This window comes from Mastigoproctus giganteus, chromosome 9 (assembly GCF_048544385.1).
Source record: "Mastigoproctus giganteus isolate SK-2022 chromosome 9, ASM4854438v1, whole genome shotgun sequence".
Taxonomy (NCBI): Eukaryota; Metazoa; Arthropoda; class Arachnida; order Uropygi; family Thelyphonidae; genus Mastigoproctus; species Mastigoproctus giganteus.
Genome location: NC_143583.1, coordinates 20,902,247 through 20,915,763, shown reverse-complemented (window position 1 = coordinate 20,915,763; position 13,517 = coordinate 20,902,247). Strand labels below are relative to the sequence as shown.

General features: G+C 36.2%; 1 protein-coding gene across 1 annotated transcript in view; it reads right to left on the bottom strand.

Moving 5' to 3' along the window:
* Positions 1-13,517, bottom strand: part of san (Probable N-acetyltransferase san) — a 91,536-nt gene that overhangs the window by 43,892 nt on the left and 34,127 nt on the right. Inside the window, exon 2 of the mRNA XM_090381214.1 lies at positions 825-964. Coding sequence (XP_090237340.1) covers positions 825-964 — 140 coding nt within the window. The remainder of the gene's footprint in view (positions 1-824; positions 965-13,517) is intronic.

Sequence of the window (13,517 nt, the reverse complement as noted above, 5' to 3'; positions counted from 1 at the left end):
TGATGGGATTCTTCCTCTAGCTCAGAAAGATCACCTGAGAGGGTATAAATTCAAATTGAGGAAAGACAGATGTAGGATAGACGTGCGGAAATTTGCCTTTAGCCAGCGGGTGGTTGGTTGGTGGAACAGACTTCCATCCCTTGTGGTGGAGGTTGATAGCCTAAATAAGTTTAAGGCTCAGCTGGACAGGTATTTTGAACGAACAGAGGGGTGAAGTGGAAGTGGGTTTTTTTTTTTTTTTTTTTTTTTTTAGCTGATGCTGCATAAGCTTGCTTTCTTGCATCAAATGCCTCTACTAATGCTAATCATAAGAGCTACTAGGCTTTTCATACCAACTAAGAAATACTGTTCAAAGCTTAGACCTAAATGGATATCAGATGAACTGATGGGACTTCTGGCAGAGAAGTAAAATGTGTGGGGTGCATATAAATTATCAGATACAGAAGCCTGTGGTATATAAATTAGCCTGTAATCAAGTCACAAAGGAGGTTAGGCAAGCTAAGAAAGACAGACTATGAGAAGTCTGGAAAAGAAGAGCAACAAAGTACTTATGCAGATGTCTGGTCTAAGTACTGCAACCTACAAAACTGGACTACTAAATTTCGCAGTTCATGAGGTTCCCAACCAGTTGCAATCGGCAAGGGCTACTTCTATATAAAATTAAGAATAAATGTAAAATCCCTCTGAAAAATTATAAGGGATTTTTATTATATGCATGTTTTTTATTTGGTAAATAAAGAATATTATTATTATACTATGTTGTTTGTACACTACAATGATTATGCAGAAATGATTTACTCATTTCCTAATTCAATTTAACCAACCTAATTTAGCCAATTCTCCAGCTTCTAAAACATCTTTGTAAAATTTATCGTTATAACTGACAGGAAAGACAACTTGATTTAGCCTTTTCAACTGTTTAATATTATGATGAGTTACACATCCTAGCTCAATTCTGCCACCCCTAGAAAGAATAAAGAAAGAATATTAGTAATATAAAAACTCCACATAAATAAACAAGTGTATCAGTTACTGTTTATGAAAACAGATCAGTAATTCAATGCAATTCATAAATTTAAATTACGTTGGTATAAAGTGGAATCTCAGAAAGATACCTTGTAGATTCCAGCTCTAATTACTAAGAGGTTTAGAAAGAAGAGTGCATCATGTATGTGATAATTCTGAGTACCTAAAAGAGTAATAAAAAATAACTGCTAAGTCATTATTAGGCATTTTATCAATGAAATATCCCTCATTTTGTTTTCTATGATAATAAAATAATCTGAGAATTCAGCAGAAATTTAATAAAACATCCCCAACTTTGAAATAAGAGACCAGTTCACTTCTTTCAAAACACAAAATCACAAATGATAGTAATCAAAAGGAAGCCACTATAAACCATGTGAATGCTATATATATTTATTTGAATAGTTGAAAGTTACCAAAAATTAATAGCAATATAACCACCACAATGCAGGTACCAAACAACCAGGCAATGTTTCATTAATAAAGTGAGTAACATCATCAGGATTTAAAGAGGGATTACAGGGTTAGAAAGAAAAATATTAATTTACAAAAATAAATGACAATATAAAATTACAAATTAAATTACTAATTAACACAAATCAATTCTTTAAATGCTAAAAAAACTGCAAACATAATGAAAAATACAAAGTAACGATTAAGGTAAGGTCTCAGTAGAACACTTGATGGAAAAGGACAGAAGGTGACATCCACATCATTCAAGCATCCAAATTACTCAGATTTGTTGAAAAAAACAAACAAACTAGAAAGGTATCACCAATAAAAAGTAAAAAATAAAGTTAAAAAAATTGACTATACATATAGCATAAAGAAGGGGGGGATGGAAAGGAGGAGTGCTCTGAAGAGAGTAAGGAATAAACAAGCACAACAACACAGGGCAGGTTTGTTCCTCTGCTGTTGTGCTGATTTCTTTGAGTAAAATACTTATTCATATAAACTGTTAAAACTTACGTCTGTGAAAAGAACTGTTCACAGAAAACCTTACTTTGAGTCAGCGACCCCAGCACAGAGGCTGCTGAGACTGACTGCTGAAAGATCTGGAAATTACAAGGAGAGCAACTATTCAAGGAATGGCTGATGGGAGGGGATGAAATACAGCAACATGGTAAACAACAACACAAGCCTACAGCAAATATTAACTAGTCTGCAATCTGGTCACAAAGATTAGGCAAGCCAAAGGCAGATTACAAGAAATCTCAGGCAAAGACGTCTTAAGTTAACACTAGAAAGAAAGGGATTAATCCCTTTAGTCTACTATAGATATGAATGTTTAATTGTTGATGATCCTGCTCAGATATTCAGTAATCATCTGCATTCACACATAGGGAATTCTTTTAGGAATAGGCTGACAGATGTGTATCATATTCTAACAAGCTATTAAATTATGTTATGATAACTGAGAGGCAATTGGAAAAGAAATTGTTGAAGCTAAATGTAAACAATACCTGAATCTGATGGGATCTGTCCAATCATGTTAAGTGAGGCAGTAAAAGTGAGTAGGTCACTGGAGAAGCGCAAATGTATCCGTGATTCACAAAGGAGGATCCATGAGTAATTACAGACCTCTTAGCTTGGTTTCTGTTCCAGGGAAATAATGGAGTCACTGATTAAAGAAGTAATGCAGTTATATTGTAGTCACAGCATGGATTTTTTAAGGGGCATTCTGACTGGATACAAAAAAAATAAAAACCTTTTGGCATTGTATACTTATCAAAAAGCTTTTGATACTATTCCAACACTGTACAAATTGGAGCAGTGTTGTAATTGGGGCAAGTTACTGCTATGGATAGAGCAGAGGTCTGCTTGGGCCTGGGTAACACCAACAATGTTCAGGCTCGGATCGGGTACAAATAATCATAACAAATTGTTATTTCAAACATTTAGGACTTTTTCGGACTATTTCTTACAATATATTTCTCGTAAATATATTTTTTTTATGTATTTAAATTCTTAAGTTTTTTTGGAAAAATGGGTATTATTTGTCTGTTGACACTTTTAATTGACCAATAAGGCACATTTCGCCAATGTCACCAAACACCAAAATTCACCGAAATTTGTATTCTTTTGTGGAAATGACCAGCAAGCAGTGCAAACTCCGAAATAAATTTTAGTGCAGCCAGATTATCTGTGCAATAGCATCAGACCAATTTAAATAGCAAGTGTTGACTATTTCTGCACAACAATTTTCAATAAAAAAGCATGTGAAGAGAAGGTGGCTGGTGGAGGTATATATCATTATTCATTTTGGAATTATATTAAATATGGCAAATTGAAAATTTATTACCTTTCTTGTTTTATAATTAATATTGATAATTATTATTGTTATAATTATTAATATTGAATCTGAAAGTTTATTTTTTTATTATTATGAAACTTCAAAAACTAATGATAGCGATTTTATTTATATAAAAAGTTTCGGTCAGGCTGGGATAAAAATCGCTTTGGGTGGGTCAGGTATGGGTAGCAAATTTCAAAAACAAATATGGGCTCAGGTCAAGTCATCTATGCTTCGGGCCGGGTAAAAATCAATAAATGTAGGCCATGCAGACCTCTAGGATAAAGGAGGCTAAGCAGGAGAAGCTTGTCCTAGCTAAGCAGGAGAAGACAGTGTGGTTATCAATAGGCATTGCTCTTCTTTGACTAATGTCATTAGTGGGGTCCCCACAGTTATAGAATATAGAAAACAACACTATTATTTATTTAATGATATTGATTAATGCCTATGACTATCCCATTGTATAAGGCAATGGTTAGGCCGCATTTTGAGTACTGCATACAAATCTGGAAGTCTTATTTTAGGAAGATGTGGGTCTATTGGAACAAGTACAGAGAAGATTATCAAGGTTAGTGACTGGAACAAAAGTGTGCTCTTACCAAGAAAGGTTTCAGGTTTGCAAACTGCAGAAGCAGGGCACTAGGCACCTGCAAAGAGATCTGATTAGGTTGTTTAAGGCTTTGATTTAATGATTTAAGTAAGCTTAGTGCTAATAGCATCCTTTCTCTTGTTGAGATGACAAAACATGAAATGGGTCTAAATTCAAATTGCAGAAGGATGGTTGCAGGTAGATGTGTAGACGTTTGTTTTAGGCAGCAGTAGGTTTTTATGAGAAATTTTTGCTACCTTATAAACTTTATAATAAATGTAACTTTATATGTGGTTTTGTCTTTCTTTCTGCTAGGGAATACAGTCTGTAGTCGCCAATTTAAATGAATGCAAGGCCAACTAAAACTATTATGTATCTATATATACTGCAAAAAGGTAACAAGTAACTACAGATCTGTTAGTTTAACTTGTGTCCCGGGGAAAATAATGGAGTCACTGGTTAAAGCAGCATTGCAGGATCATCTAGACAAGACTGCAGTAACAGTTAAGACACAGCACGGGCTTGTTAAAGGGAGGTCTTGTCTGACGAATTTGATTGGATACTATGATGTGGTCACAAGGAAACTGAATGTCAAAAATAATTTTGATATATTTTTTTTTTTATGTGAACCCCAAACACGAGAGGTATAGTACTTAGTACCATGCTTGGGTTGGATGTTGAGAAGACGAAAGAAGATATTTGTTGACATTGGACTTGAACTTCTGTAGATTGCATGAAGAAAGGTTGTTCCAGAAAACGGCAATTGAATGAATAAATGAGGAAGATGAAAAGTTCGTTCTGTGGGTTTGAAGTTGGACAGTAAATGGATGTTGGCTGGTGGCGGCACGTGTTCGGACTGTTTTGAAAGAGAGAGCAGGAATTATAGAAGCCAATTCAGAAGAACAGTGCCCATGGAAGTATCTGTAGAAGAGGCATGCAACAGAAACTATGAGAAACGTCCATGAGAAAGCGAGTGGAGAGACTCTGTTAGAGATGAATCATTAATTAACCTAACTGCCCTCTTCTGAATGGAATCAAGATGCCTGAGAGAGGTTTTGGGGGCACCACCCCAGATGTGGGAACAATATTCCACGGAAGGGCAGATTTGCGATTTATACAGAGTGAGCAGCTGTTTGGAAGAAAAGTAATGCTGAGAGCGAAAGAGAAAACCAAGTTTTTTAGTTGCAGAGGAAGCAATATTTGTAATGTGCTTGTGCCAAGAGAGAGAGAGAGAGAGATTAGAAGTCAGGGTAATCCCCAAAAGAGATATATCATTTTGCCTAGAAATCAGAGTGTCACTAAAGATAAGCATAGGAGCAGAGGGTTGAAATCAACTAAATTGTCTTTGCCTCACTGGAGAATTACCCGAAGATCGGCATTTAAGGAATTGGTAGCAGATTTTCGAGAAGTTGAAGCTGATTGAGCAGGACAAGGTTTCTCAAAATGGAAAGTGGAATGCAATGTGCTATCATCGGCAAAACTATGGATAGGATTTCCAGTCAATGGAAGAAGGTCACTAATATACAAGAGGAAAAGAGTGGGGGAAAGAACTGAACCTTGGGGGCCAACGGCATTAGTGGAGAAGTTAAAGACAGAGAGCCATCTACTATAACCCTCAGTGAACGATCAGAGAGAAAACTGGATAACCAATTGCTAAAAACAGTTGGCAAACCATAAGATGGAAGCTTGTTTAGAAGACCTTTATGCCAAACACGATCGAACGCCTTTGAGATGTCAAGGGCAACTACTTGTGTTTCACCGAACCTTTCCATTTAATTAGTCCATAAATGGGTAACACAAGCCCGAATATCACCAGTGGATCGACACTGACGGAATCCATACTGGCGATCGTTGATCAGACGGGTTTCTAGGTAGTTTAAGAGTTGGCGGTTAATTGATTTCTCTGTTACTTTAGAATGAGTAGAAGTAATTGCAATAGGGGAATAATTGGATGGGAGGGATTTGTCACCCTTTTTAGGAACTGGCTGCATATGAGCAAATTTCCAAGCAGAAGGAAAAACACCTTTGGAATAAGAAAGTGAAAAAAGGTGGCAAAGAAATAGGAGTAAGTTCAGGAGCACAGGTTTTGAGAACAAGTAGAGAAATACCATCAGGACCTGGAGCTTTCTTAGCATCAAGATTCATCAAAATCCTTCTGATATCCTTTTGACGGAAGACCACAGGAGGCATTGAATGGCGCATGTTCGGAATGGTGGGAGGTGTTTTACCAAGCTCATTAATACATGAGTTGGAAGAAAAATAGGATGCTAGCAGGTCAGCTTTATACATGGCTGAAGTGACAACAGAACCTTCTGGTTTGGACAGAGGTGGGAGCAGAGATGGGCAAAAGTTGCGATCCAATAACTTTGGCAATAGACCAGAATGCTCGGCTACCATTAGGGCAAGAAGCAAGTTTTCTACTCTTAGCCTGTTACAATTGTTGCGAGCTTTGGTGTAGGCAGAAAATGAAACTGAAGATTTAGAAACAAGCCAATTACGATATGCAACATTCTTCTCTTGAACAGCCTTAGCACATTTATTGGAAAACCAATGTTTAGTTAGTTAGTTAGTTAGTTATTTGGTTTTTAGGAGCATTAGCAACTAAGGCCATATTGCTCCGGGGATATGCGGTGGTAATTCCCTGACCTTTCCGCATACTCCGTATTTGGTGGTGACGGGCTCGAACCCGGGTCTAATCAAGAATTAGACCGGGGTTCGAGAAATAGTATTCTTCTACAATATCTCAAATCACATATGCAATTCTTTTTTTTTTTTTTACTTAATTTTGATATGCAAGCCACGTGTTTGCCTCACAATGTCAAAAGGAACCCTTGAAATGTGTGCAAGTGTTAATTTTATCCATATCATCAAAAAAACACTTATCCAAATTGATTCTGTCCGCATGACTAGCAGTTTCTGTAAACCGTTAAGGCAGAGCTTTCCGAGGTGGATGTTGCGTCACAATGTAACCAACCAATGTCTGATGAAGTGAGTAACTCTGAAATCAGCTGTCATGAAAGTGTCCTAAGTTTTAAATAACAGATTCACCTTTTTAGTGATGCTATGTTTATTAAAGTGATATTAGCAATTTAAGTTGACTTGTGGATAGTGTCACTGATGTGAACATAAACCCAAGCTTGAAAACTGAAAGCAGGTTTCTGTCACTAGAGGAAGCAAACTATTCCAAAGACAAAAACCAAACAAAGAAATGTGCACAAATTTTAAATAAATAAGTATTTTATTCTATGCAGTTGGACTTTGGATTTAGTGCACAAAATATACTAGTCATTTTTTTAACATATTCTGATACTGTATATCACAATGGGGAACATTTTGCAAATTGATTCAAATGTAACAAGAATAACATTCAAATACATATGGTATTCTTGTTAAATCAGTATAAATGGTATATTCCTGTTATAGGTTTGAATGCATGAGATTAAGCCAAGCTTCAAAGGGAAAAAACAAACACCAAACTTTCATCTAAGTGAACAACTTTGTCTACATACAAACATCTATGCTCACTTACAGTTTAAAGTCCACTTCAGAACACCCACCTACTGATATAAAAATCAGTTGATAGTATTGATAACAGGTACATGAAAACTAGTTTTTCATGCTTTCTTAATCTCAAAATACTAAACATTTTACTTCAAAAGCAATGACATATATTGTTTAATTTTAAAACTTGTATTTTAACTAGGCTTAATTCTCTTCAAGAATCTAAGATTCATACATTAATGTTCCTCTACAAAGGGATTGCAAACTGATTATGCATTAAATTTATTATACAGTAATACCCCGAAGTTACGCGATAGGTGGGTCCGACGAAAATCGCGTAAGTCGAATTCGCGTAAGTCGGGGTACAACTTTGCATATAAATACATATAAATTTTGCTTAATTGGGACCAAGGACTAACAAAAACACTAGTTTAGAAGAAAAATATTAATAAAATTGCAGTTCTTTATACATATTAATACAAAATATGTATTAAAAAAACAAATGACTTACGTAAAAAAGTTATTTCGAGGTCGATGGCTTCATAAAATCTAACAAATTCGTCTGACGACACAGCGCCTTCTTTTTTTTCACGCAGAATTTCTTCGTAGCAAGCTAATCATTTTTTTATTCCTTGCTTTGTAGCTATAACGCGTTCTTCGTTGGAGTCTATGTTTTCTAAAATTTTTAAGCCCTTTACAATTGAGCCCTTTTCAATTTTCAACCTGTCAAGTTTGCAATTGTCATGTGCTTTTCGCCGTTGCTTCATTTAGGCCTGTAGCACGTGCAATATCACATGGTCTTTCATTTCGCTCAAAGCGTTTCACAATTTCATATTTTTTCTCTATCGACAGAGGCGGACTGGCCATTAGCCTTGCCGGGAAAACCCAGGTGGGCCGGAGGCCGGTGTGATTTTGGCCATAAACCATAGTATGAGGCCACTATAAATTTTCCCCGGGTAAGAATTTTTGATCCAGTCCGCCTCTGTTTATCGATATTGCTTTTCTTTTTCTCTCTGAATCTGCAGTGTCTTCACCAGGACGCTTCCTTTTCACACCTTTTAAGTATTTTACTAATTTTTAGGGAATAAAGCACAATTACAAAACGAGGAGGCACGCTTGATACGCATAAACAAAGCTGCGCGCATGTAGCAACTGAATAAACAACACCATAAAGGCAGAGATACACTATTAACACCTCACATTTCTAGGGGTTACTACCATAAAACAATAAAAATCCAGTTGCGTTTCTGCTAGTGAAATCTGTTATAAACTGGTAGTAAACTCGATCTAATTGCATTTGCGATTATACCGATAGCTGGAATTGTGTTGGTTTTTAGGTTACATTATTTTTTATTTTTATTTTTGTGTTTTTGTATGGGCGGCTCCTAGAACAGAAGTTCATCTCCGCCTCGTTGCTCTGTTCAGTTTTTATACACTCTGTAAGCGTAAGGCCGGTATGTGTCTTATAAAAATAAATATTTTTTTTTTTTTTTTTTTCCAAACCGAATCCACACAGGAATATCCCAGATTGCATGAAGATAGATGAAAAGGAAGGGGAGAGAGGGGAAAAAAAAAAAAAAAAAAGCTTTTCATCCCGCACGGGAGAAAGTGATAGGAAAGAAAAACTGTGTTTGTGAGCTTATGTGTGTGTGTTCTGTAGCGTGATGTTGTGTTTTGGCCTATTGGCTACCTGGAAGGAGTGAGCACCTGGACGATTCCTCCAGGTACTCGTCCCTAGCAGAAGAAGGGCAAGGCCTCCCCTACTATCTACACGCCCTCCTCCCTGGGGAAGAGTTCCCAGGGAAGAAAGAAAAACTTGTATAAGATGAAGAGAGGGAAGGAGTAAAGAGGAGAAGGACTGTTCCGGCCCAGGAAAGTCCCAGTCCAGGATGGATAGCTAGAACAACAACGCAAACAAATAAATAAATAAATAAATAAATAATAATAATAAAAAAAAAAAAAAAAAAATTTTTTAGTGTGAGAGAGGAGCTTTCCTGGTCTGGGGAGCCCCAGCCCAGGTCAGAACGCGAAAAAAAAAAAAAAAAAAAAGATTTAATCCCACAACCTGGTCAAGGAAAGGAATAGAGCCAGGATGTCAGCAAGCAGAATGATGTTAAAGGGGAAAAAAATAACAAATAAATAAGAAAGAAAAGAAAGAGGTTTTTTTTTTTTTTTTTTTTTTTTTTTCCAAATTATCCCACACGGGGTGGATAGGAAAAGGCTATCAGGAGAGTGCTAGCTGATTATGAGAAGAAGAGAGAGAGAGTAAAAAAAAAATAATAAAAATAAATAACTAGTTATTGAATTGCAGAAGCTTCTAGGATGATCCTCCTCCTACGCTTGAATACGTCTGCCGCAAAGTGCTGTAGTGCACCTAAGTTCCTTTTGGAATGGACAAGGAGTTCTACTTGGTCAGGAGAAAATCCCAAAATTGCTGCCTGCAGTTGTTGTCTATGGTCCTCGTAGATAGTGCATTCAAATAGTAGATGTTCCCAACTCTCGACAGACCCACAGAAACAGAGGTCAGTATTTAGCAGACCTAGTTGGTGGAGTTTCTGGTTGAGAGATCCATGTCCAGTGACCAGAAAGGATGTTTCCATGCTGATTGAGATAGGTTACATTATGTGAAATGTGTTTCCTCTTCACTGATATAAAAAACATAAAAGCAGCAAAGTTGAATTTTGTTCATCTTTCGCTCTCATTCTCCGCCGTCGCACCGTATATCGATAACATATGAAAAACGACCTTGAAGATAGTGGGCGGCAGCGTTGCCAAACGAAAAAATCAAGAACCGCGTAACTCCGAGTTCGCGTAAGTCGGGGTAGCGTAAGTCGGGGTATTACTGTACACATTTTAAATGTATGGATGTAATGATTAAAACTACTGTAAATGCCATTTGCATAAACGTTTGTGATGAATGTCTACAAAAATAAGTGACAAAATTAAAAGACCAATACATCAGCTCAATTCGCATTACAAACAGTTATGTCCATAAATTTAAACAGTAATTGTTTTTAAATTCACTTGTTTCTTACAATTTTCTGATTACTTTTAATAAGTAGAGAAAAATGGTTATTAAAAATTAGCATTTAAAACATTTTACTTAAATAGTAAAATGTTTTAAATGTGTGTGTGTTATGACGTGTTTTAAAACACGTCATAACACACACACACAATCAGATATACCATACAAACTGGCATATTTTGACCAAAGTGGTCGATGAATCACAATGATCCAAAATCAACCCTAGTTTAAGTGACATCATGGCTATAACCAAGTTATATACCAATGTCTTGGTTAAAATGCTATATTCTAAATCACAAAGAGAAGGTTAATTATATACCATTCAATTTAACATGAATAATAGTATGGGTTTTTTACAGCACTTCCACCTTCAAGAGCTTGTTAATCAGTAATCAACACTGGTGAACAAAAGTTTTTTCTGGTCAAATATAAATGAATAAAAGTTGTGGCAATGTAGATAGAATATTGCTAGGATTAAAAAAAAAATCTAAAAGTAGCAAAATTCTAGCCTTTGTTTATAATGATCAGTGAATACATTTTCAGCTTTTTGCTTTATGTAAAAACTGGACTAAGGACAGTGGATAATCATTGTCTATTACTAATTATCAAACAGCTGCTACTCTTGCACATGGAAATAACAGATAGTCCAATGGACTGCTAGTAAATTTCTATATGCTATAATTTCAGAATACCGAATAAATCATCAAAATGCAGACATTGTGGGAATATCAGATACACAGTTGTCATTCAGATATAAGGGATTCAGAGTTTAAACCTGGGGAGTACAATGAGTACAGATGAGGCAGGAGGGAGGATTATGCTCTTAGTACTTTTTTAAAATAATTAAATGCACTTGGCATAATACTTTAAGAGTTTAATATCTATATAATATCAGTGTTTAGATACACCATAGACACTCTTAAAAAACTACAAAGTAGTTGTTGTGGGCATCATTTGCTCTTTCTCATATTGTGCTCTGCCTTCATGACGAGTTGCCATGATACTGCACTACCTCAAATAAGTAACGCTTCACTAATAGAGAAGACTATTGTTACTTATTCTCAGTGAGTACCACCACCCAGACATGTTTCAAGGCTATTGGCCTATCATCAGTGGGTGGGCAGGTACCCTAGTATTGCAGACATGATGACCCAGTTGTGAAGTTAATCGCACAATATGAGAGATGCCAAAAGGTGTATAAGATAATATTTAAAATAATTAAATGCACTTGGCATAATACTTTAAGAGTTTAATATCTATATAATATCGGTGTTTAGATACACCATAGACACTCTTAAAAAACTACAAAGTAGTTGTTGTGGGCATCATTTGCTCTTTCTCATATTGTGCTCTGCCTTCATGACGAGTTGCCATGATACTGCACTACCTCAAATAAGTAACGCTTCACTAATAGAGAAGACTATTGTTACTTATTCTCAGTGAGTACCACCACCCAGACATGTTTCAAGGCTATTGGCCTATCATCAGTGGGTGGGCAGGTACCCTAGTATTGCAGACATGATGACCCAGTTGTGAAGTTAATCGCACAATATGAGAGATGCCAAAAGGTGTATAAGATAATATTTAAAATAATTAAATGCACTTGGCATAATACTTTAAGAGTTTAATATCTATATAATATCGGTGTTTAGATACACCATAGACACTCTTAAAAAACTACAAAGTAGTTGTTGTGGGCATCATACACCAATATTATATAGATATTAAACTCTTAAAGTATTATGCCAAGTGCATTTAATTATTTTAAATATTATCTTATACACCTTTTGGCATCTCTCATATTGTGCGATTAACTTCACAACTGGGTCGTCACGTCTGCAATACTAGGGTACCTGCCCACCCACTGATGATAGGCCAATAGCCTTGAAACATGTCTGGGTGGTGGTACTCACTGAGAATAAGTAACAATAGTCTTCTCTATTAGTGAAGCGTTACTTATTTGAGGTAGTGCAGTATCATGGCAACTCGTTGTGAAGGCAGAGCACAATATGAGAAAGAGCAAATGATGCCCACAACTACTTTGTAGTTTTTTAAGAGTGTCTATGGTGTATCTAAACACCGATATTATATAGCTCTTAGTACTGCATCTAATCTGGAAGCCTTATTTTAGGAAGGACATAGATCTGCTGGAATGGGTGCAGAGAAGAGCAACAACATTGGTGAGGAGAGCAAGAGGGTGTCTTAGCATCACATTTTTGGCCCCCTCAAGTTTCAAGTTTTGCAAATTGCAGCATGTGGAGACTGCAATATCTGATTGAGGTGTTTAAGGCCTAGAATGGATTCAGTAATCTTCTTGCTCACACTACATACAAGAGGGCATCAAACTGAGTAAGTAAGGATAGTTGCTGGTCAGATGTGTAGAAATTTGCCTTCAGCCAGAGGGTGGTTGATTGTTGGAACAAACACCCATTTGGCATTGTAGAGGTGGGTAGTTTAAATAAATTGAAGGAAGAACTAGATAAACAGTTAGAGGGGATAGACAGGTGAAAGGGAAAGTTTGGCTTTTTTTGTTGATATTTTATATACTTGTTTCCTTGCATCATTTGCTACTCCTACTACTAATATTTTTGTAATAGCTTTGCTCAAGAGTGGCTGGAGAACAGGTGAGACTTTTAATGGATCTGAGGCAAAATCCCCACTTCACCTTACCAGATTGTCAGTTTGTTTTGTTGTTCAACTAACTACTTTTGGTCATACTTTGCAATTTTGCATGGTCTTGCACATGTCTGCACAAGTTTATGTTCACAGGCCAGTTTGTACGTAAAGGCTGAAAAAAACCAGGAATACCCCAAGGCCAAACTATATTCACTTGGCTGAAGAGGCCTTTAAGAATTCCTCTAATCTCCAATGGGATTTAACTGAAACCTTTCCAAACAAATGAACCCATTGCAGAGAATCCACATGACCAGTAAAAAGTGAGTTGGGGGAGGGGTAGCAAAGTTAAGTGTGGAGAATAAAATTAAACTGGCATGTGAAACAAACAGAAGAAAAAAAAAAAAAAAAAAAAAAAATGGCATGAGGTTGCAAACACTACAGATCATTTAGAAAAATAATAATGTTTT